The sequence below is a fragment of the Meriones unguiculatus genome, chromosome 1, assembly GCF_030254825.1.
Source record: "Meriones unguiculatus strain TT.TT164.6M chromosome 1, Bangor_MerUng_6.1, whole genome shotgun sequence".
NCBI lineage: Eukaryota > Metazoa > Chordata > Mammalia > Rodentia > Muridae > Meriones > Meriones unguiculatus.
This window is the reverse complement of record NC_083349.1, coordinates 45,338,288-45,359,985: the sequence shown is the minus strand read 5'-3', so window position 1 is coordinate 45,359,985 and position 21,698 is coordinate 45,338,288. Positions and strand designations below refer to the sequence as shown.

The 21,698-nt window shown below is 42.6% G+C and overlaps 2 protein-coding genes across 3 annotated transcripts in view; one reads left to right on the top strand and one right to left on the bottom strand.

Moving 5' to 3' along the window:
* Window positions 1-671: 671 nt before the first annotated feature.
* Spata6l (spermatogenesis associated 6 like) overlaps window positions 672-21,698 on the top strand; it is a 40,199-nt gene continuing 19,172 nt past the window's right edge. Inside the window, exons 1-6 of one of the 2 annotated variants that reach the window (XM_060388112.1) lie at window positions 672-858; window positions 4,768-4,905; window positions 8,181-8,229; window positions 13,184-13,225; window positions 18,059-18,183; window positions 21,378-21,455. In XM_060388112.1, coding sequence (XP_060244095.1) covers window positions 820-858; window positions 4,768-4,905; window positions 8,181-8,229; window positions 13,184-13,225; window positions 18,059-18,183; window positions 21,378-21,455 — 471 coding nt within the window. In that variant the 5' untranslated portion in view covers window positions 672-819. The remainder of the gene's footprint in view (window positions 859-4,767; window positions 4,906-8,180; window positions 8,230-13,183; window positions 13,226-18,058; window positions 18,184-21,377; window positions 21,456-21,698) is intronic. The other variant, XM_060388103.1, reaches the window with a different exon arrangement.
* On the bottom strand, window positions 1,631-4,702 carry Plpp6 (phospholipid phosphatase 6). The gene has a single exon (XM_021634258.2). The coding sequence runs from the start codon at window positions 4,685-4,687 to the stop codon at window positions 3,572-3,574; it is 1,116 nt and encodes a 371-aa protein (XP_021489933.2). The 5' UTR covers window positions 4,688-4,702; the 3' UTR covers window positions 1,631-3,571.

The window sequence follows — 21,698 nt, the reverse complement described above, 5'->3', positions numbered from 1 at the left end:
GTTTATAGCGTAACTGCTGCTCTGGCAAATCCAACAGCTAGCCCCTGGGAGACAGTGCAATTCAATGCTTGCCTTAAACTACTCGGGAAGGCCGGCCAGTGCAGTGAAGAGGAGCTGACAATTTCATTCGTAGGCCTGAGATTCCTAACTTAAGTCTCTTTAGAAATGACCTACTTGTAATTCAGTACACTATTCAATTTCTTATTGACGGTGAGCATGATTTCTGGGGCAAAGAAGGAGACATTTAATAATAAGGCAGTCCCTTAGGGAACAGGTAACTATGCTAAATAGAAATGGTCACAGGACATAGCTATGAGCTCATTCTGCTTCGGGGATAGAAACTGTTAAATATTTGAGTACAATAACTGGGGCCATAGTGCGTCCAGGGAAAGACAGAAATAAAAAAAAATAACAACAAAAACCCAAACAACTCTTGGCATCTGCTGACAGGTTCCCAGGCCCTTAGACAGTCACTGGGCCTAGCCACCACCAGGGAGGCTGACAACACCTCAGATTGCCAGCAGAGCGTAAGCGCGCCTGCGCCTCCTTGGCCTCTCAAGAGTTCCAGGGAAGAAGGTTGAGCCTTTGAGAGTCCTTAGCAACCTGATGCTTCCGCCTTCTGGAAGCTTACACTCCAGAGCTCGGTGGAGGTACCCGTCACAGTGGGAGGGACCTGGGCTTGGGGACTGAGGGGGAAACAAAAGGATGGGGGGTTGTGTCAGGGAAGCTTCTGGAAAACACTCACCTTGATGAAAACTAAGAAATAATCGATTCACGGCTCAGCAGAAAAGGATCTTTCGTTCGGCCACACAGGGAAGGATGCCTCTGGAGGTGGTGGTGGAGCTCCAAATCCGGGCGGTAAGACACCTGCGAGCCGGCCTCGTTAACCCCATGTTCTCCATCTCCTCCGCTTACTCCACACACATCACTTTTGCCATGGCTTTTGGACAGAAGGGCAACCTATCCCAAAGATTCTGCACATTTGTCTCCCTTGGACCTCTTCAGGCTTTAATTCAGTTCAATCTGTTCCGTCTTTTATCCTTTTTTTCCAAAACCAACATGCCCCTTAGCTTCTTCAAAACAATCCTGACTTAGGTTCGGGTAGGATTTTCGATTTAAAGATAAAAACTTTGTGAAAGGATTTGAAAAAAAATTTTTTTAAAGTAACCAAAGAATATATAATTTTTACAGCTCCACTTTTGGTAATGTTCTGCCTCTAGGAATCAAAGCTGTTCACGTTAGCTTTGAGTTGCTAACTTCAACCTGACAATAAACACTTTGTAATAATCCACCTCCTTCTAAACTGAGGTGCAGGGCCACGCACGGTGCCTCTGCGCTTCTCTGGGAGTCAGTCACCCCTCTTGTTTCACGCTCCCGCCCTCCCACTTACAAGGAAGGAAGGATGAGACCGGCATGGAGCTTGGCCTCCCCGTTCCAGGGGCTTAGGCCGTAGTTACAAGTCGATGTGAATCGGGCACCGTATGTCAGGCAACCAGCAAACTCACTGAGCATGCAGAGGTGGTTCTATTTTTGCTGGCAGTTATCAGTTGAGCTGTTACCAATTTCAAGTGCTCAGGAAAAGGAAGGAATCCCAAGAAGCCCAGTGAGGCAGAAAAAAGATTTCATCACGTGTCATTCAACATTACCAGTTAATTTATTTTGATTTTTTTAAAGGCATCCTTCACAGTATACAAGTGATTAACAAATTGTTTGGGTTTTTTTACTCTAGAGAATTTAGGATTACTCATGAAGTTGTGTAAATTGATCTGATCTATACTTTAAAAGCTAGCAAACTCAGGCCCCAGCAAACAAAATAAGGAATTCCAGAGAATTCTAGTTTCTAACAAGAAACTAGAAGCTAGGCCCTCAGTTATCCGACTTGGGAACACTGTAAGAGCAAACACTGCCACTTGAAATGTCAGGCTTGAATGTTCTAATTAAAACTGATCTCCGAAAGTTTAAACAACACACTCAGACCACTTAGAACCTCACAGCTGGGCAGATCTAGTAAGCGAAGAGGTAGTCAGTGTTAAGGGTGTGTGGGAATGCAATGCTTGTTTTATTTGTCAAAGGAGCTGTTCCTCTTGGTGTGCCTGACCCCCACTCTCAAAGGTCCTGCTTCTACCTAGTGAGAACCTGTTTATCGCGGCCTTACTCCATGGTCCTGTCCATCCACATCCTTGAACGTTACATCATAGTCCACAGCCCCTTCTATTTATAAGTGCCAGAACAACTGGCCATTAAGATGATCTGATGACATCACTTCCACAGGTTCCTTAAAGGTTTTCTTCCCAGACACAGCAGCATTTACAGATTTACAGCAATACGCTGTTTGGTCTTTTTAGGTCAGACAGTAATCAGAGGCTACCACATTATTTGGTCATCTTTGGTCTTATAACTGGGGGAGGCACCATGAACGAACAGCTTTCAATGTAAACAGAAATTTAGGAGTCAGACCCAGCGCTCATGCAGGGCAGCAGGCTGTCCCGAAGAATTTCTAGCTAAGTACTGTTACCTAAAATGTGCTCGATGCCACCAAGCGGAACTGAAAGGAGGATGACAGCCTACCGCCATCCTTGCGGGACACACAGAAACCTATGCAGGCCACTGAAGAGAATCACATCGCCTTCCCATTTTTTACTTAGCAGAGGACCATTTGCTCTGTTCCGCAGATGATAAGCAGCAGGGCTTCGCCTCCTGCCCCTGGCCATTGGTGTCTGTGCTCTGCCTGCTTCCAGACTCTACTGAGCGCCCCCGAATTCCCCAGCAGCTCAGCTTCGTGGACCCCTGGTATGCATTGCTCCTGGCTGTCAACAGAATTAGGGAATGAATGAGTAGTCTCATACTTACATTTCTGTGGGAACCTTAGACAAGCCCACTTTTTTGAGTATGTCTTCTTCAACGTCTTGCTTTGTTCTATGAATGCCAAAAGACACTGTTAAAGAGTAGTGGAAAGTAACCCTCTAAAGACCTTTTGAGAGGTATAGGGAGAAGAAAGGCAAGGACTTCGTGTACCCTCTTCTCATACAACCTGACCCACAGAGGGAGGATCTTAAGGAATCAGGATAAGGAAAAAGCTTCCATTATGGCAACACATGTTCAGAGAGAAAAATCTGGGAAAATCTGCCTTAAACTTTAAAAATACTGTTTAAAATCTGCCGCAGGGAAAGGGTGAGAATAGCACATGGTTTATCTGGAAGTTCACGTCTCTTAAAATTCAGTTTACAAGTGATAACAATGTTTTTTTTGGGGGGGGGAGTATTTCTAATTAACACTGTCAACTTTAAATAAATAGCAATCATATAATCAGCCAGCTTGATTTCTCTGCAGTTGTCTTCCTGATAAAACAGCTGTGAATACATACACAATAAACTTTCTTTCTCTGGTATGGCTGTGTTCAGTAACAGGCAGCATTTGCTCCGGCCTAGGAACATGTCGAGACAGTGGGATTCCAGAATTCCCAAAGGTGCCTGAAATGTCTGAGGGGCAACTGGATGGCTCTGGCTTAGGTCAAAATCCTCGAAGGTGGAAACCTTCAGACCTCCTGGTGCCAACAATCAATGAGATGGTGTCACTGCTGATTCCACAGTACAAAAAGGAGCGGAACATTGTGGGGTGACAGCCAGCAATAATCCACAATGCTGTACTGCATGTAGCCCAGCAAAAAGCCAAAAGCCACATCAGTGACGTTGTGCCGCCCAAGCATGACCCTGGAGAGACCTAAGACGAAGGCCCACAGTACCACCAGCACCCTCAGTGGAATGGCCAGTACCAGGTGGTTCAGGATGAACCGCGACACCAGGGCGGCCCTCGTGGCATGGCCCGAGGGAAAGGAGTACTTGTCCACCGAGAGGGTGAAAAACATGTCCATCTGATTGTGGGCCGGTCGGCGCCTGCGGACCAGCCCTTTAATGACAGCCACCAGCAGCAGGTCCAGCAGCAGGGCGAAGATCAGGTTCATCAGCACTTCACGCCCGGCCCAGCTGTCGCTCCTAAGCAGGCAGTAGAGGGTGCCCAGCAGCCAGGGGATGCCGTGGCCCGAGATCTCCAGCAGCTTCATCAGGGGCCGCACGCTGCCCCAGGCCGAGCTCTCCCCGGCACACACGCCCAGCTTCTTGGACAGCCACAGGTCGATGGCCAGCAGGGAGCGCAGGGCGATGCCCAGGAAGGATGGGTTCAAGTTCATGCGGTCGTCCTCGGGCGGCGGGGCCGGGGCCACTTGCGCTGGGCCCGCGGCGGCCAGCGGGAAGGAGCAGCGCCGGTGCACCGGGCTGTCGGACGCTCGCAGCCGGGCGCAGGCGGGATCCGCGCCGGCGCGGGAGCTCAGCAGCGACTGGAACTCGAACCTGCCGCCGCCGCCGCCGCCGCCGCCGCCGTGGGCCGGGCTGCCCGGGACGCTGCTCCCGCCCGAGGCGCCCAGCGGCCGTCCCTCGATGGTCCTCCGGGGGCTCGGCATCGCGGCGGGCGGCCCGTCCCGGGGACCCGGCCACACACGAGAGAGGCTTCCCGGCCCGGCAGCCTCTTCCGCTTCCGCACTGCCATCCCGGAGGGCGGGCCGAGGCGCCGCACAGCGCGATTGTGACACCTGGCGGAAACGTGGGAGGGAACCGGGACATCCAGCTTGAGGAGAGGTGGGAGGATGCTGGTGCCTGGAGGGGCCGGTGGAGGATGCAGCGATGGGGGTCATTTCAGAGCTGTGGGAGGCCAGGAGAGAGACGGCCCCGTTGCACAAAAACAAACCCTGATTGTCCTCCTCTTCTTTTAAAGATTTCTTGCCCGGGAGTGTTCTTGCCGGTCAAGGAAGATGTGTACCTTGGAGTCTACCTCCTGAATCAGTACCTGGAGACAGACTGCTTTCCCTCTGTGTTCCCTATTGCGATTCAACAGAGCATGAGATTTGAAAAGGTGATCTTGACTTCTCAGTGAGTTTTTGCTGTCTGAAGCCAGTTTAATAGTTATTATAAAGAATCGTGGCTTTGCACATTTTTTTCCCCTCTTTTAAAAAGTAACCTTAAGGCAGTTCAACGCAGTGTAAAAGTACGAGCGGTCTTGAGGCAAAAAAAACGACAGTTTGAAAGACTTTTGCTGTGCACGCCTGAGCCAAGTTCTGTCAATCGAGTGCTAAAATGCCCTAGTGGATGCTTTCTATTCTTGGAACTCCCATGGCATTTTCTAACTGGAGCAGAGAGCGTTTCTGAATGTTCTTGGAGGTGTTAGAGACAGTTGCATTACATTTATGAAAGGGGCTATTAATATAAACTGCAGACCTTAGGGAAAACTTTCTTTAACCCAGAAAAATAATTTAAAAACTATAACCAAATCAGTCAAACTTGGTAACAGAAGTCCTGTAACTAAACAAGAAAGCCGTTCATATTTTCTGTTTTCTTAAGTCATATACGTATTATAAAACAGAAGTAGTAAGGGCTAGATTCCAGTCTAGTGAATGCGATCGTGGTTTAAAAAAAAAAAATACAGTCAAAACACTGGCCACCGCTTCCCACCACCGTAAACTGTAGCCTGTTCATTACTCTGTAATCACCACCAACATCATAAAGTTTTGGAATTGGATTTGGAGTTGAAATTGTAGTTGTCTTTAGTGAGTCTAATTTTGCCCAAACTGTCACAGAAGTGGACTTTGGGGACAGAGGGAAGACTGTGCCACATTGCTTCCAAAGGTCTGGAAGCTGGTGCCCACCCATCTCTTTTGACCCACGGATGGGAGAAAGGATGAAGATTGATTGTAACATCTTTAAAAATCGCAGCCTATTCATTGAAATATATTGGCATATTTTAATCTGATTGGGTAAAAGAGCAAATAGTTATCCTGGAAAGCACAGTCAGAGCCCAGATGATTCTACTGGCTGAATATAGGTGATGGATGTGAAGAAAAGCAAGTGTTGAAACTGAAGTGCCCTCCCCCCAACATTTTCCCCACTCATCAGTTTCTAGCCCTACAGAAGACTTCTAGGATACTTTTTTTTTTTCTAGGATACTTTTTTAGAAGGCATAGATAAAAAAAAAAAGTGCAAGCATCACCTTGAGAAATTGACCTTCTTTTTTTTTTTTTTTAAAGGAGAATGTCTGAGACTCACACTTTATTGCTTCTCTACAGCTGTGTAGAAAAGCCATTGGCTTGAGATTACTAGTTAAGCATACCATGGAACCACTTTTTTTGTCTCTTTCTAAAACAAAATGAGTTGTTTAGGCTCATCTTCTAGGTTCTCCTACTTGCAGCTTTCTTGCAATCTGTTCCATTCTGTAGCTGAAGATACATGTAGCAGTAGTAAAAGCATTTTCTTTCCCTATAGCTCCTCGTATGACTTAGATTTGAATAACTTAAAAGCTTTTGGGTAAACAAGTTATTTGTAAAACTCCATGAGCCATTGTATTTGGATAGACCAAGCTGACTGTTTGCTCCCCAAGATCAGTCCCATTTTCCCAAGACTAAGAAAACCCTTACATATAGATATGCTGGATTCTTAGAGCCGGCAGATAACAGTAACCCACAAGCAACAACACACTGTCTCATAGCACAGGAGGGCAGAAGTCGGAGCAGAATGTTGGTAGGGCCGTGGTACTTACTGAGGTATGATGGAAGGCTCGGTCTTTGGTTTATAGCAGTGGTTCTCAGTCTGTGAGGGTTTCAACAGTCCTTTCACAGGAGTCACCCAAGACCATTTGAAAACAGATATTAGCAAGGTTACAGTTATGAAGGAGCAATGACAATTTTATGGTTGGAGGTCACCACAACATGAGCAACTGTATTAAAGGGTCACAGCCTTACGAAGACTGAGAACCAGCGGTTTATAGCATTATAACTCCAATATGTACCATACAACCATTTATTCTCTATAATGCACACAGATTTAAAAACATTCTGGGAACTAGGCCAGAGGCGCTCCAGTTCTTTAAGTCAAAAGGAAACATGTGTGGACTGGCAAATAAGAGCAGACACTTCACCAATCAGAAATGTCAGGTGATCTATGCTGGGTCTGTGCACTCTAACCAGTCAACTATATTTGATTTCCTGGCTTTGCATGACAGAAGAGGAAACTTTGTTCCTGGTTTGTAATAGCGCTCCTTCTGAGTGCTGTATGGTTCATGTATTTTTCCCTGCTTAACACTCGTAAATTAATTTTATTTTTAACTTTAAAAACATGGGGGTTTTTTTGGTACTCAAATACTCACTTTAAAAAAAAAAGGCACTAATCATGTTGGGTGCCCAACCTACTGTAGGACCTCATTCAGATTTTAACTAGGCATGTTTATATTGACCCTATTTGGAAGTAAGGTCATATTCTGAGATACTAGGGTTAGGCATCAACCTGTGAATTTTGACAGGAACACAGTTCAACTGATAGCAGTGAGAAATGGAAGGATGTATTGAAATAGCTTAGAAAAAAACGTTACCCACATTTATTTAGGAAATGCAAGCCGGCAAAACACTGTCCATTTTTGCCTTCAAAAGGAGACCTCGTTCTGAAACCTCTGGCAGAATTTGAACCATGCTTAACTTTAAACGTTTAAACCAGAAGTTTAAAGGCTAAAGGTATGACTGAGGAACTATTGAAAACCGTTTGGTTTTGTAAGGTCCTGGAGGCCTGTTCTGTCTCTGTGTTGACTCAGAATGTTCTGTTTCAAGAACAAAGTATGTACATCTGGCAGCGTTAAAGGAGAGAAAGTCATGTTTATCCTGTGCTTGATGATAGAGAGTCACAATCTGGCCACTACTTGCCTTTGATGTTACATATGGGTAAAATTTCTATTTGTCTTCCTGTTTAGCACAACCAGTTGCGTGGGCAGAGGAGTCATCTGGTTGGTTAACACTTGATGAACACCTGCTGTATACAGAATGCTTTTCTGTGCACTCCAGACAGGTTGATGCAAGATGCAAGGTTGGAGAGTAGGTCAAACTGATGGCATTTTAAGCGCGTGATAGATTTAGCTAACTCGAATTTCTTTGCACTTACCATTCTGGCAGTTATATTTCATCTGTGCTACACATGTTTGTTGTACTCTTTTCCACATGCTTCTTAAAAAAAATGTTCCTGTTGAATCCTAAAATATTATATGGCTTGATTTTTATATATGCTAATGAATTGGAAGAACATAAACTACAGTTTCTAGAAAAACCTTTTAGTATAACTTTGAAAATCTCTTTTCCCTGTTGTTCTCTATAGGTGTTTGAAAATGCAGTAGATCCTGGAGCTGTTGCAGAACTTTTAGAAAGTAGGTACTTAGGAGGAAAACAAAACAAAACAAAGCAAAACAAAAAGACGTGTGTAATGCACAGACACAGAATGCTGCTGCTTCCAAGTGTGATATTTCTATTTGATCAAAATTTACATTTAGGAAAATTTATATGGTGAAATTTGGTCCATGATTTATTTGTTGTTTGATTCAGTTTTAGAGAGATAATCTTGCTATGTAGTTTAGTCTGGCCTTGAACTTTTTCCTCCCGCCTCCACTGTCCAGGGTACAGGAATTATAGGCTTATGTTATCAACCAAACTTTTAAATTATTATTATTGTTATTATTGTTGTTGTGTGTCTATGAATACCGGTGTTACTGTGCAAGGTGTGCTTGAGACAGAGGACAACTCTGGTGAGTTGGTTCCCTCCTTCTTTCATGAGTTCTTGAGGTAGAACTCAGGTCCTTAGGCTTGTATGTCTGTACCCCCTGAGCCCCCTGACCACCCATCACACCTACCTTGAATCATTATTTTTAATTTTATAAATTTGTTTTCTCAATATTGATATGAAACCCAGTGTGGTGGTGAATGACTCTAACTCCAGTACTTAGAAGGCAGAGGCAAGAGGATCAGGAGTTCATGGTTAACCTTGATAATATATCTAGCTGGAGGCTGGCTTGGGCAATATGAGACATTGTCTTTAAAAACAAAACCAACAAAATTTTATATTATAGATAGGATTTTTCTTTCTTTCTTTCTTTTTCTTTTTTCTTTTTTTTTTTGAGACAGGGTTACTCTGTGTAGCCCTGGCTGTCCTGGACTTCCTTTGTAGACCAGGCTGACCTCGACTTCACAGAGATCTGCTTTGCCTCTGCCTCCTGAGTGCTGGGATTAAAGGCATGTGCTACCACATCTAGCCTTAGATATGATTTTTTTGAATGACATTATTCTGTTTGGTTATTATAAACAGTAATTGGATTTTGTTACAACAATCAATTAGATCATTTGATTAGAACATTTCAGGAATGTTCTAATAAAAAAGAAACTATACCTACTAGCAGTTACTACCTATTCCCCTATTAGTATCCTATCAAATGCAAAATGCCAGTCTCTCTCTCCTTTCTCTGTCTTCCCAGTGCTGGAGTTACAGCGTGTACCACCATGCTCAGTTAGCAGAGATGTGCTTATTTTGGATATCTCACATGAAGGAGACTATACAGTATATGATCCTCTATGATTGGCTTCTTTCGCTTAGCATAATGTTTTTAAAGTTCATTTATATCATAGAATTTGCCAATACCTCATTCTTTAACATTCTGTTAACCACATTTTGTTTTCCTAGTCATCAATTAATGGGCATTTAGGTTGCTTCTGTTCTTTAGACTATGGTAAATAATGATACTGTGAATACTTATATATAGGTTTTTATGTGGAAATGTGTTCTCAATTTTCTTGGACATAGACATGCACATACACACATATATACATACATGCAAACATATGCAAACACTCATATAAGTGAGATTGCTGGATCACAGTAACTTAGGATATGTTTAATAACTTTTTAGGCCTCCCACACTACTTACCAGAGCAGCTAACTCGTTTTGCATTAAGCCAGCAGTGCCTGGAGGTTTCTTTCTTTTCCCCCTATGTTTTGGCCAACACTTGTTTCTCTCTCTCATTTTGATAGGTTGAAGCCCTTGGGTCTGAGGTGCATTCTCACCATTGTTTTGCATGTCCCCAATAGCTAATGATGTTGAGTGTCCTTTAGAGAAATGCTATACTCGTATTATCTTCCTACTTTGAATCGGATGGTCTGTCTCCAAAACCGAGTTATGAGAGTTCTTTATAAAGAAACCTAAGCCTTTTAAATGAGAGAAAATATCTAATATTCGTCTGACTTTTACTTAATATGATGATTTGCATGACATCTCTTTTCTACAGCTAGTAACTTAGGTTTATTCTTCTTTGTGTGTGCGGTGGTTTGGATGAGAATACACTTATACATTTGAATGCTTGTTCCCCTGTTGGTGGAACTACCTGAAAAGGATTAGATGTTATGGCCCGTTTACAAGATGTGTCACTGCGGGTGGGCTCTGAGGTCTCAAAAGCCTGTGCCGTACCAGTGTCTCTTCCTCGGCATCATCCTTGTGGGTAGGGATGTGGACTCGCAGTCACTGCTCCAGCACTGTGCCTGCCTGCTGCTTTGCTCCCAGCCATGATGGCCATGGACTCTACCCCTCTTCAACTGTTTTCTTTTATAAGTCACCTTGGTCAGGGTGTGCTGTCATAGCAATAGGAAGGTAACCAAGACAGTGTGAATAATTCTCCATGGTGTTTTCTTCATCTGCTGAGGGTCCGCTAAGCTGATTCTATGGCTGGTGTGAATAGTGCTGCAGTAAATGTGAGTATCTTGGTGACGATATCTCGGGTAGTATTTTGCCCTGAGTTCTTTGAGCATATAGACCAAGAAGCAATATAGCTGGCCCAGATGATACTTCCTTTTTAGTGTTTTGAGAAATCTCTGTACTGACTGGACTAGTTCACATTATACATACTAGCAATGTATAATGGCTCCCACTTCCCAGATTTCTTACCAACATTTTGTATTTTCTTGATATCTAATTTGACTAGGGTGATATGGAATCTTCATGTAGTTTCAATTTGGGTTTTCTTCATGCCAAAGGATGTTGATTTTTTTTCCTCCATTTTTATGTGGGTCGTGTGAGTTATGTGGGTCTCATGTGGGTCAGCTTGGCCTCACTATGTTGCTGAGGATGGCCTTGCCTCCTGATTCCCCTGTCTCTACCTCTAAATGCTGGGTTACAGGTATGTGCCACCACACTGCCCTTTCTTATATACTTATTGTTCATGTGTACTTTGTCTTTGACTATTGTGTATTCCTTTCGTTAGCCCGTTTGTTAATTAGGTTGTTTTACTTTTGGTGGTAAGTTTTTGAAGTTCTTTATACATTCTGGATCTTAATTCTTTGCCAGATACATAGCTAACGAATATTTCTCTTCACTTGATTATTTTATTTAATTATTTTAGGTCTTTTTATTTGATTATTTCCTTTGCTGCACAGAAGACTTGATTTCAGGCAATTCGTCTGTCAGTTCTTGGTGTCACTTCTTGCACTGTTGGAGTCATTTTCAGAAACTCCTTGCCTTTACCTGTATCTTGTGTTTTTCCCTTACAGCCTCAGTCTCATAGTAAGCTCTTTGGTCCCTTTCTAACAGTCGCATTTTGCATAGGCCAGGAGGTAAGACTATAGCTCCATTCTCTATCTGTGGCTCTAGTTTTGGCAGCACTGCTTGCTGAAGAGTCTCTTCTTCGGTATATATTTTTGACATCTTTCTAAAAAACCAGGTGGTTGTAACTGTGGCTTGTTCCTGGATACTCCATTCTATTGTGTTGTTTGATATGATTTTTTCTGTCAACACCATGTTGTTTTGTTACTGTAGCTCTGTGGTATGACTTGAATCAGGCTTTGTGGTATCCCTACCAGTGTTCTTTTTGCTCAGGATTGCTCTTCCTGTTGTATGTTTTTGTGTGCACTTACATGCACACACACTTCCGTTTGAATAGTTCTGTGAAGAATGTCTTTGGAATTTTGATCGCAATTGAGCTGAACCTGCAGATCATAATTTGTTATAGTGATTTCCACTATATTCTGTCGATCCATGTGAGCATGGGTGGTCTTTTCATCTTCTAGTTTCTTCTTCAGTTTTTTTTTTCTTCAGTATTTTAAAACTGTTGTTGTTATATGTGTGATGAATGTGTGAGCATGCGCATTCCACAGTGTGTGTGTGTGTGTGTGTGTGTGTGTGTGTGCGTGTGAGATATGTGAGTGTGAGTACACACATAGAAGTCGAAGGATACCCTTTAGGAGCTGGTTATCTGCTGCTTCTGTGGGACCTGGGGATTTAACTCAACTCATCAGGCTTGACTGACACATGCTTCAACCTGCTGAATCATCCCTCCTGGCCCAAGAGTTAAACTTCAGTTTTGTCTTTATAGATGTTGTCGATGGCCTCTTTAAAACCATGTTAAACTCAAGGAACAGAGTCGAATATATTTTGTGTCACATGCGTGTAGTCATATAGCATGCTTTTCAGGCAGGCTAAACTCTTCCATTGATGAATAATAATTGGCTCTTCAGGCTCTAAAATAAAAGGCAGATTGCTCTTAGAGTACTCTATGAATTTACGTCCTTTTATTTACCCGTGTTTATGTGCCATGTGTGTGCAGAGGTGCCCACAAAGGCTGTAGAGGGGATTGGAGTTACAGGCTCCCATAAGCTGCCTGACACGGGAGCTGAGAACAGGACTTGGGTCCTCTGCAAGAGCAATGGGCTCTCTTGACACGGAGCCACCTCTTCAGCCCTGAACATTCCTTTAAGAGACAAAATGCTACACACTTTCTAGGAAGTAAAACGCGAATTTTGTAGCTCAGCCTTTTTCGCTCTCCTCCCTCACTTTATCCAAACCTGTTTTGTTGTTGCCATGGCATTGACTTTAAATTATGCTTGTTCTTTGGTTTTTTGGTCTCCTTGAGAAAATTGTTCCAGGACCTTTACAAAACACACCAAAACACACAGGTGATCAAGGGCCATAAACATGGTGTAGGACTTGCTTATAACCCATGTGTGAATGTGTGTGCACGCCTACACGCGCATGTGTAAAGCCCACAGAATTTGGATTATTTCTATATTGTATACTGTAGAAGCTGAACAAAGTTGTTGTTCTTCATTGTTTAAAGCATAATGAGAAAAGAACACGCATGTTAGTACAGATGCCATTACTTTTTAAATGTTTTCTGTCTGTCGTTGGTTGAAGATGGTTGTAGAATCTGTGCATAGGGAACCTGTGACAACAGAAGGCAAATATACTATTGTTACCAATAGTATAAATGAGATAGGGTAGTTTTAATTTAGCAGCTATTAAGACAATTTTCTGAAATAGTAATCCTTTTTTTTTTTTTCTTTTTTAGGCTTCCTAACCAGATTTGAATTAATACAGCTATCATCTCCAGGTAATATGCTAGCAAAACACACTTCCAAACTAACAATTTCATCTTGAAGGCCTTTAGCACGAAAGAATGGGGATAGGATTTCAGTTTTCTTTATGACTGAATAATTTCTGATAATATGCTGTAAACTGTCATCTTTGATAGGTATAAAGAGTTTCATCTATTTGCGTGTGTGTGTGTGTGTGTGTGTGTGTGTGTGTGTGTGTTTCTGAGGACTGAACCAGGGCCTCAGACATGTTAGTCAAGCACTGTGCCACTGAGCTATACTCCTAACTTAAAAAAAAAGGTTCTAATTTTGAGGTAAAGTCTCCCCAAATCTCTCAGGCAGACCTGAGCTCATAATTTCCCCGCCTCAGTCTCCCAAGCAGCTAGGGTTACAAGCATGCAATCTCATAACCTTGTGTGTCTTCCCAGGCTGTGGACTATGCACTTACATAGTATTTCGGGGTTTTGGTTTTTACCTTGGGTCTATAGTTAATGTATTTGTCATTTTCAATAGCTATCCATTTCCATAGTATTATTGTCCTTAAATTGTTATTTATGCTCTCTTTGTCTTTCACATAACCTGGCAAATTGTTTTTCTTTCCTCTCTTAGTGTATTTATAGACTAGAATTCCCAGACTGAATTGTGCCTTGTGAGCCTGGGACAAACTGGTTCCCAGTAAGGTGCCACTAATACTGTATTCAGTAGAGGATAGGGTACCTGCTCCTCCTGTCTTGACTAAGCTGGACATTATCATCTGAATTTATGACTTTGGACTTGTATATTAATTTGTTTAGATATGGTTTATCATTTTTTATGACCCCTTATTTTTAAGATCTGATGTGTAATCCTGAGTTTATTTTTTTTCTTCTTAACGTTTCAATTTTTCCCATATCATGATTTATTTTTGTTTTGTTTTGTTTTTTCCTTCTGGTCATGGTCATTTTGTTTGTTTGTTTGTTTGTTTGTTTGTTTGTTTGTTTTCTTTGTTAAGCAGGGTTTCTCTGTTTTGCTTTGGCTGTCCTAGAACTGACTCAGTAGAACAAGTTGGCATTGAACTCAGAGATCCACTTGACTCTGCCTCCAGAGTGCTGGGATTAAAGGTGTGCATAAAGGTTGTGGATCTACTCATAATTGGATATCCCTGGGGCAGGCCAGGGGCCCAAGAGAGGGGTGTACAGCTAGGCGTCTGCTCTCTGGTTCTTTAGCAAAGGTCACCCTGGACATAGATAAGAACTCTGCACTCTGAGACTATAGGGATAAGTGCTCAAGTGACTGCAGTGTGAATCCAGTGATCGCCACCTGGATATTACAGTATGAACTAGGGATAGGCACTTGAATATTATGGTCAGAGTCTGTACATAGAAGCTCGAATATTGTGGTTTGAATCTTATGGTGTGAATGTCGGTGTAAGTGCTCTGAACATGCACCCAGAGGTTCAGGTATAGACATCCAGATACAGATGATGGTGTGAATCTAGGGATAGTTACTTGAATATGATAGCATGAGTCTATCCATTCAAGCATTACTTGTTTTGGTAGACAATACAGAGCAATGCCTCCTATCTGCTGTATCTGCTGTTCAGAAATTTTCAGTGAATGGCTTTTTTTTTTTTAAGAAAGAAAGAAAATGACAGGCTAAAACCAGGCCATTGAGGTTTTTTTCCATAAGCTTTTTCTTGCTTAACCCAATTTTATGTTTAAACATATAATCCTGTGAACTGGCAAGTTACATTTTATGTTACTAGAATAGGGTCATGTTTATTTTGGTATTAATTAATTTTGTACTAATTTTAAAAAAACCCAATATCTAAATATTGTAAAAATTTCAACTAACACACGATTATATAAACTAAAAGTAAAAAGAACCCGTTCATTAACAATTCCTGACATATTTTATGACAGTTTGCTGTGTGTGTTTTTCAGACTTTCAAAAAATGCACTTATTGTGTAATGTATTGTCGTATATACCTAACTCTAACATAACACACACAGCCCCTATATACAATTATCTGTATTATTCATAGGCTACTGTGTATACATTTTAGAATCTTACGTGTTTTGGACTATTACATTTCTTTTAGTCAAGCCTAGGTTGACTTTGAACTCATGATCCTCCTGTCTCACCGTGTTGAATGCTAAGATTTACATGTCTTTCATGTGACCAGATATCTATCTGTGAGGTTATAAAAATAGTTGTTTAAAAATGACAACTGGGGAATATTTGAGCCGACAGCATGCCTACCGTTAGCAACTCACAAGTTAGTCATATGCCAAATGGGAGCCTTATTCTGCTTCCTTTGTGTCCACAGACCCCCAATTTCAGATTGTCATTTTAGTGGCACTCAGTTTGAGTTACTGAAAATAGCAATTTCACTCAGTGTCAGACGCTGTGCAAATAAATCAGTTAATTACGCCAACGTGTCGTAGGTCAGCCGCAGTGGTCCTTGGTACTGAAAGTAACTTGCTTAAAGTCTGTGTAGGGTCGTGTGGACCGTTTTGGTTCTTAGAGAGCGGTTCTTTTACAGCTGGCCAGTGCTCACTCTGGTTTGCTGCAGTTAGTATAGTCCTGTTTGATAGTTCTCACAGCAGCTTCAGACATACAGAGGACAGCTGACCATCAGGTTAGGGGAGAGCGGTGATGCTCTGATCTGCGCACAGCTCACTGCAGTAAATAAAGAGAGCCAGTTACTTCCCTCTCAATAAAGGAAGACCCCCCCCTCTGGTTCTTCAGTTTACAGAGGTGTGAAAAAGTGATGGACACAGGGGGGCAGTGTAATCCTATTTGACTGTGAGCTTGGTGCTTTCCCTTACCAACCTCCTAAGGCTCAAGGTTTACTACATTCTCTTTGGCAGGGCGTGTATATTCAGCACAGCTGTAAAGTCTCCCTTTCCTGGGCCCCCGTGTGCTGAGTCCGAGGCCAGTTTTCCACCACAGTTAGCGATGATTACTAGAGGGGAGTAAGGGAACACCTGCAGACTTGGCTTTGAGTGCCCACACTGCCATATGGCATCATGGCAGGTGTGGCAAACTCTCAGTCCCAAGGAGAACCCAGTGAGCTACTCTGTCTGGAAGCATGGTGCTGACTGTCATGCTCTAGAAGCACACGATAGCTTTCAAACTGCTACTGTTACTAGAATTTTATTTTATTTATTTTATTTTATTTTCGAGACAGTGCAGCCTTGGCTGTCCTGGATATGCTTTGTAGACCAGGCTGGATTCACACTCATAGCAATCCACCTGCCTCTGCTGAGTGCTGGGGTTGAAGGTGTGTGCCACCACACACACCTTAGAGTTTTATTTTTGTATGGTGTCATTTGTTTCCTTTGGGGAAGAAGTTGTTCACTGATGGCACTGATGATGGCACTGTCTGTGTCATCAGATGTCTTATCTTCTTGAGCTGGAGTTAGGGCAGGTGTGTTACTTGGCCTATAAGATTAGGCAGTCCGAGCATGCTCATTATCACCCAGGTTCTGTAACATCTCATTATGTGCTGCCATTTCCACACTGGCAGTGATTTGAGTTTCTGAAAAATGATCACACTCGGGAGTAAGTTTTAAGACACTTTATAGCCTCCAAATTAATCTTCTATTTAGTTAAACTAATCCCCATTTTAGTCTTATCTTAGCTACTTTTCTGTTATAAAATCTCTAACAAAAGCAACCCAGGAAGGAATGATTTATTGGGGCTTATAATTCAAGGTTACATCCATCGCTGAGACGGGGTCAGCTGGTCTTGTTGCATTTACAGTCAAGAAACAGAGAGTAATAAACGCTTGTGTTCACCTTACATCCTTCTTTTCATGTAGTCCACGATCCTAGTCCAGCGAATAGAACCAACCACAGTCTGTGAATCTTGCTACCTCAATTAACCTAACCAAGATAATACCCTTCTGGCATGACCAGATGCCAGTCTCCCAGATAGTATCATTAAGTTGATAATAGATGAACAACTCCACTCTAGTCGACTTGATATCCAAACATTTTTTCAAAAAGTTTATTTGTTTATATAATATATATTATATATTGTTTATATATATATATATAAATGCTCTATCTGCATGTACGCCTGCACAACAGAAGAGGGCTCCCATTATAGATGCTTGAGAGCCACCGTGTGGTTGCTGGGAATTGAACTCAGGATTTCTAGAAGAGTAGCCAGTGCTCTTAACTGCTGAGTCACCTCTCCAGTCTTCCAAACACATCGCTTTTAAATTTTTATTATTTTTATTTGTGTATATATGTGTATCTGTGTGAATATATGCTGTGGGTGTGTGGGTTCCCATGAAGGCCAGAGGGACGGTCTTATCTTCTTGAGCTGGGGTTATAGGCAGTTGTGGGACATCTGACATGAGTGCCAGGAACTAAACTGGGGCCCTCTGGAAAAGCAGGAAGCTATCTTAACCGCTAAGTATCTCCATGCTTACCCCAACATGCCACTTTGATCATCTTCCATCCCTTGTCTCCAAAGTCTCAAGGTCATCTCATAGTGCAAAACACAATCCATCTTCAAAAGTTCCCTTTGTCTTGAACAATTCCAACAGTTTAAAAGTCCAAAGTCTGCATCAGAGACTCAGTCTTAACTATGAGTTCCTATAAAATAATAATTAAACAAGTTGTACAATTCCAACATAGAATGGCACAAAATAATAAACATTCCCATTGCAAAAGTGGAAGGATCAGAGTATGGGAAGGAGTGATCAAAGTGAGACCAAAATAAAGCAGAAAAAAACATCAAACCCTGCAGCTCCATGTCCAGCACAAACCGAGGCAGCACACCACCTGAGCATCTATCTTCTTAAGCCTAAGGAGTGTAGAATATATTTACATATGCCTTTTCTTCTTTCCTTCTAGAGTGGGAAGAGTTGGCCTACTATGAAGAAAACACACGAGATTTTCTCTTCCCTGAACCCAAGCTGACATCCTCACACCTCGGCATGCAGAGGGAGGTGCTCATGAAGACAGCTGTAGATTTTCCAGTGAGTAACCCTCCCCACTGGGCCTTCTTTGGGGAGAGAAGTTCTGGGGCATGAACATTTTATTCCTGACAGTGGTGACCTCAGGCAGGTAGCTTTGTCTTGCTTATTTACCTGAATTCTATTCTCATCCATGGTCAGCTGCCCAGCTTCTGATACCAAACTATACTGACTTCCACTGTTGATCTAAAAGCTGGTAGTTTTGTTATCTAACTGAGATATATCTTTGCCATATTCAGTTGTCACATGCTGTCCTAAACGGTTCCTCTTTCAAATACTTCTTATTGCAGATTGACAGCAAGATCTGTTTGGTCATAGCTGTTATCACCAAATAGAATAGCAACAGCAATGATATTGTCTCACATTTGTTTTATGCCTTCAACCTTCTACAGTTTTTTTTTTTTTTTTTTTTTTTTAGATTGGACTTCTCTGTGTAGTCCTGGCTGTCGTTGGCCTTGAATTTACAGAGATTGCCTGCCTCTTCCTCCCAAGTGCTAGAATTAAAAGTGTACGCCACTACTGCCCAGCAAGCTTCTGCATTTGTATTCTCCCTCTAACAGTTTTCAAATTAGCCAGAGCTGATACTCTGTTCTCTTTAGCAGAGGGGAATGGATGGAGGCTGGTATCATCAAGGAACCGAGAGTGCCGTAGGAGAGAGTCAACTGATAATCTATTTGGAGGCATTTACCAAACCCAAATTCAATGCATTCTTTTTGATTTTATGGTCTGTGATTTCTGTCCTTGAAACCACCACTTCTTTCTCGCTCTCTTTTTTAAATGCATTTTATGTCTATTGGATGACATCCACTTGAAGGGCCACCTCTTTAGGAATTATTAAAAAATCACAATTCATACTTAAGCTTTCTGTTTCTGCACTGTCTTGCTGTTATCATTTAATGAGATGCTACTGTCCTGCTCTGCCAAGAACACTCTTCAGAGTGTAATCAGGAGACCCTCCATTCCTTCAGTGCTTCCAAAACACTCATCAGTTGTCCTAATCAGAATTCCAATGCCTGTGCCTTTAAACATCCTCCCCTCCCCCGCCATCATCTTTCAGGGTCTGGCAAATATCTCTAAACTACTTTCCCCCCCATTCTTCAGCATCATCTCCATGTATCACTTAGGTCATGGTTCTTGTGCGATGCTCACCTTCCTTGCGTCACGTTATTGGCATGTTGCCTTTTAGAATCTCAAAGGGAAGAAAAGTTAAGGGCAACCAGGCTGAGGAAACTCTTATATTAACTTCCCCCCTCAAATTACCAGTTAAATAAATGCCATCTTCAAAATCAAAACAAGGAGAAACACTTATTTTTTTTCTTCCCAAGTGTCAATTTGTTGAATGCTCTGGGCATAATAGAAGGACTAACCTGTAAGAAGTTGTTATTTGTAGTTATGTATAAATGGAGGCGATTATCATCTTTAAAAATGCATTGAATTCTGGGCATGGTGGCACACACATCTTTAATCCCAGCGCTCAGGGAGGCAGAGGCAGGAGGATCTCTGCAAGTTTGAGGCCAGGCTGGTCTACAAAGTGAGTCCAGGACAGCCAAGGCTACACAGAGAAACCCTGTCTCAAAAAAAAAAAAAAATCAGAAAAAAAAAGCATTGAAATACCCTAGTGCATCAGATGAAAAAAATATCAGTTCTTGAAATTGAGTCTATTAAACTCTATCAAAATTTTATAAAAAGATAGAGGGATTCAGTGCCTCTGAGACATTTCACTAATCAAAATCGACCCACTTGCCAGAGCTTCGTTGGCAGCTGATGCTCACGGTGTGTGCTGAGCTCACGGCATGGATGGTCATGTTCTGTCACCCTGGGAAGGGATTGCTGTTCCCTTCCCCACGGCATGGAGGGGAAGGTATGTACATTGGGACTACACTCAGGCTCACGGAGCCTGATGTATGCGTGGTGGACAGGAATTCTGTGCTTTGGATTTATGTTAGCCACAGGCAGGATGCTAATCCTCTTAGATTTAGTGCAGTTCACTCTTCCTGGTTTTTACTACCCCTGTGGAAAATGAGAGTGAGTGAACTGTAAAGGTCAGGCGAACCCTTTACCTGCTTGCTGTCTCTTATCAGTTCACCAACAATTAGTTTTATTTTCTTCACTATAGAACTCTAGTGGAATTTTTCTTTTGGTTTTTAGAGACAGGGTTTCACTATGTAGCCTTGGCTCTCCTGGAACTTACTCTGTAGACCAGGCTGGTCTCAAACTCAGAGATCTGCCTACCTCTGCCTCCCAAGTGCTGGGATCAGAGGCATGTGCTGCCACCACCCAGCTTTTTTTTTTCACTTTATATCTCACCAGTCATTCAGATGATAAAGCACCACACCAAAACAGACATGTAACAGTTAAGAATAGGCCTGATGAGTGTAAATGTTTGACATAAGATGAAAGCAAGTTCGCAAAGGCAAGTAAGTATGAAGGCGACCCTCTACCTGCTCCTCCTCCTCACTAATCTCATTTTTATGTTTCCATATTTTAGATAGAGTAGCTAGCAGCCTGGACACTGGGACCCAGGTGTCTGGGTCCAGTCAACAGATCTGCCAAGGCCAGCCTGACAGGCTACTTAAGCTGTGTCCGAGCTTACTCATGTCCAGGTGAAAATTTTACTAGGATCCACTTCACAGGGTTGTAGGAATATGAGCGTATGCATTCCAAGTTCACTTAGACCTCGGCTTAGCATGGAGTACACATTGCACAGGCCTTTAGCCCAGTGGCTCCCAACCCTCCTGTTGCTGCGGCCCTTTCATACAGTGTCTCGTGTTGTGGTGACCCCCCACCATAAAATTATTTTATTGCTACTTCACGACTATACTTTTGCTGCTGTTGTGGATTGCAGTGTATACATCTGATATGTGACCTCCAAAGGGGTCACAACCCACGGGTTAAGCACGTGTTATTTTCTATCACAGATTGTATTCTACTGGGCATGGTGGCACACGCCTGTAATCCCAGCACTCTGGGAGGCAGAGGCAGGTGGATCTCTGAGAGCTCGAGGCCAGCGTGGTCTAAGAGTGAGTCCAGGACAGCCAGCATTACACAGAGAAACCCTGTCTCGGAAAAGAAAGTATTCTGATTGTGCTTACTACGGGACACTTGGGTTCTTGGCAGATTCCCAGTGACAATGACATGGGAGAGAGAATTGTTTCTAGTAATGTTCTTTGCTTCTCTTTATGCTGCCTCATTTCTAGGGCATCGCTCCAAAACTAGAGTTTTCTACAAGGACAGCCATCCGAGAATGTGTGTTCCCGCAGAGAAACAGATTTTTTGTAAGTATAACCGAAAGGACGATGATAGAAATGCCAGGAACCCCTCCCCCCACCTCCACCCTAATTTAAAGACTGTTAGTCTGAAGTCATTTTTGCTACATTTAAAGGAAAACTGAACATGCAGTAACCTGGGCAGTTTTTGCTAGGTTTGATTTCTGTAGTTAGACAGTTTGCTCGGCCTGTCACGTTAGAGTATGTTTGCTGTATATTGGTGGTCAAGTGATGATGTCAAAAACAGAATAT

What these genes read in the sequence shown, in the direction of transcription:
- Plpp6 (XM_021634258.2), bottom strand. Translation starts at nt 4,687, where the DNA reads ATGACCCCCATCGCTGCATCCTCCACCGGCCCCTCCAGGCACCAGCAT.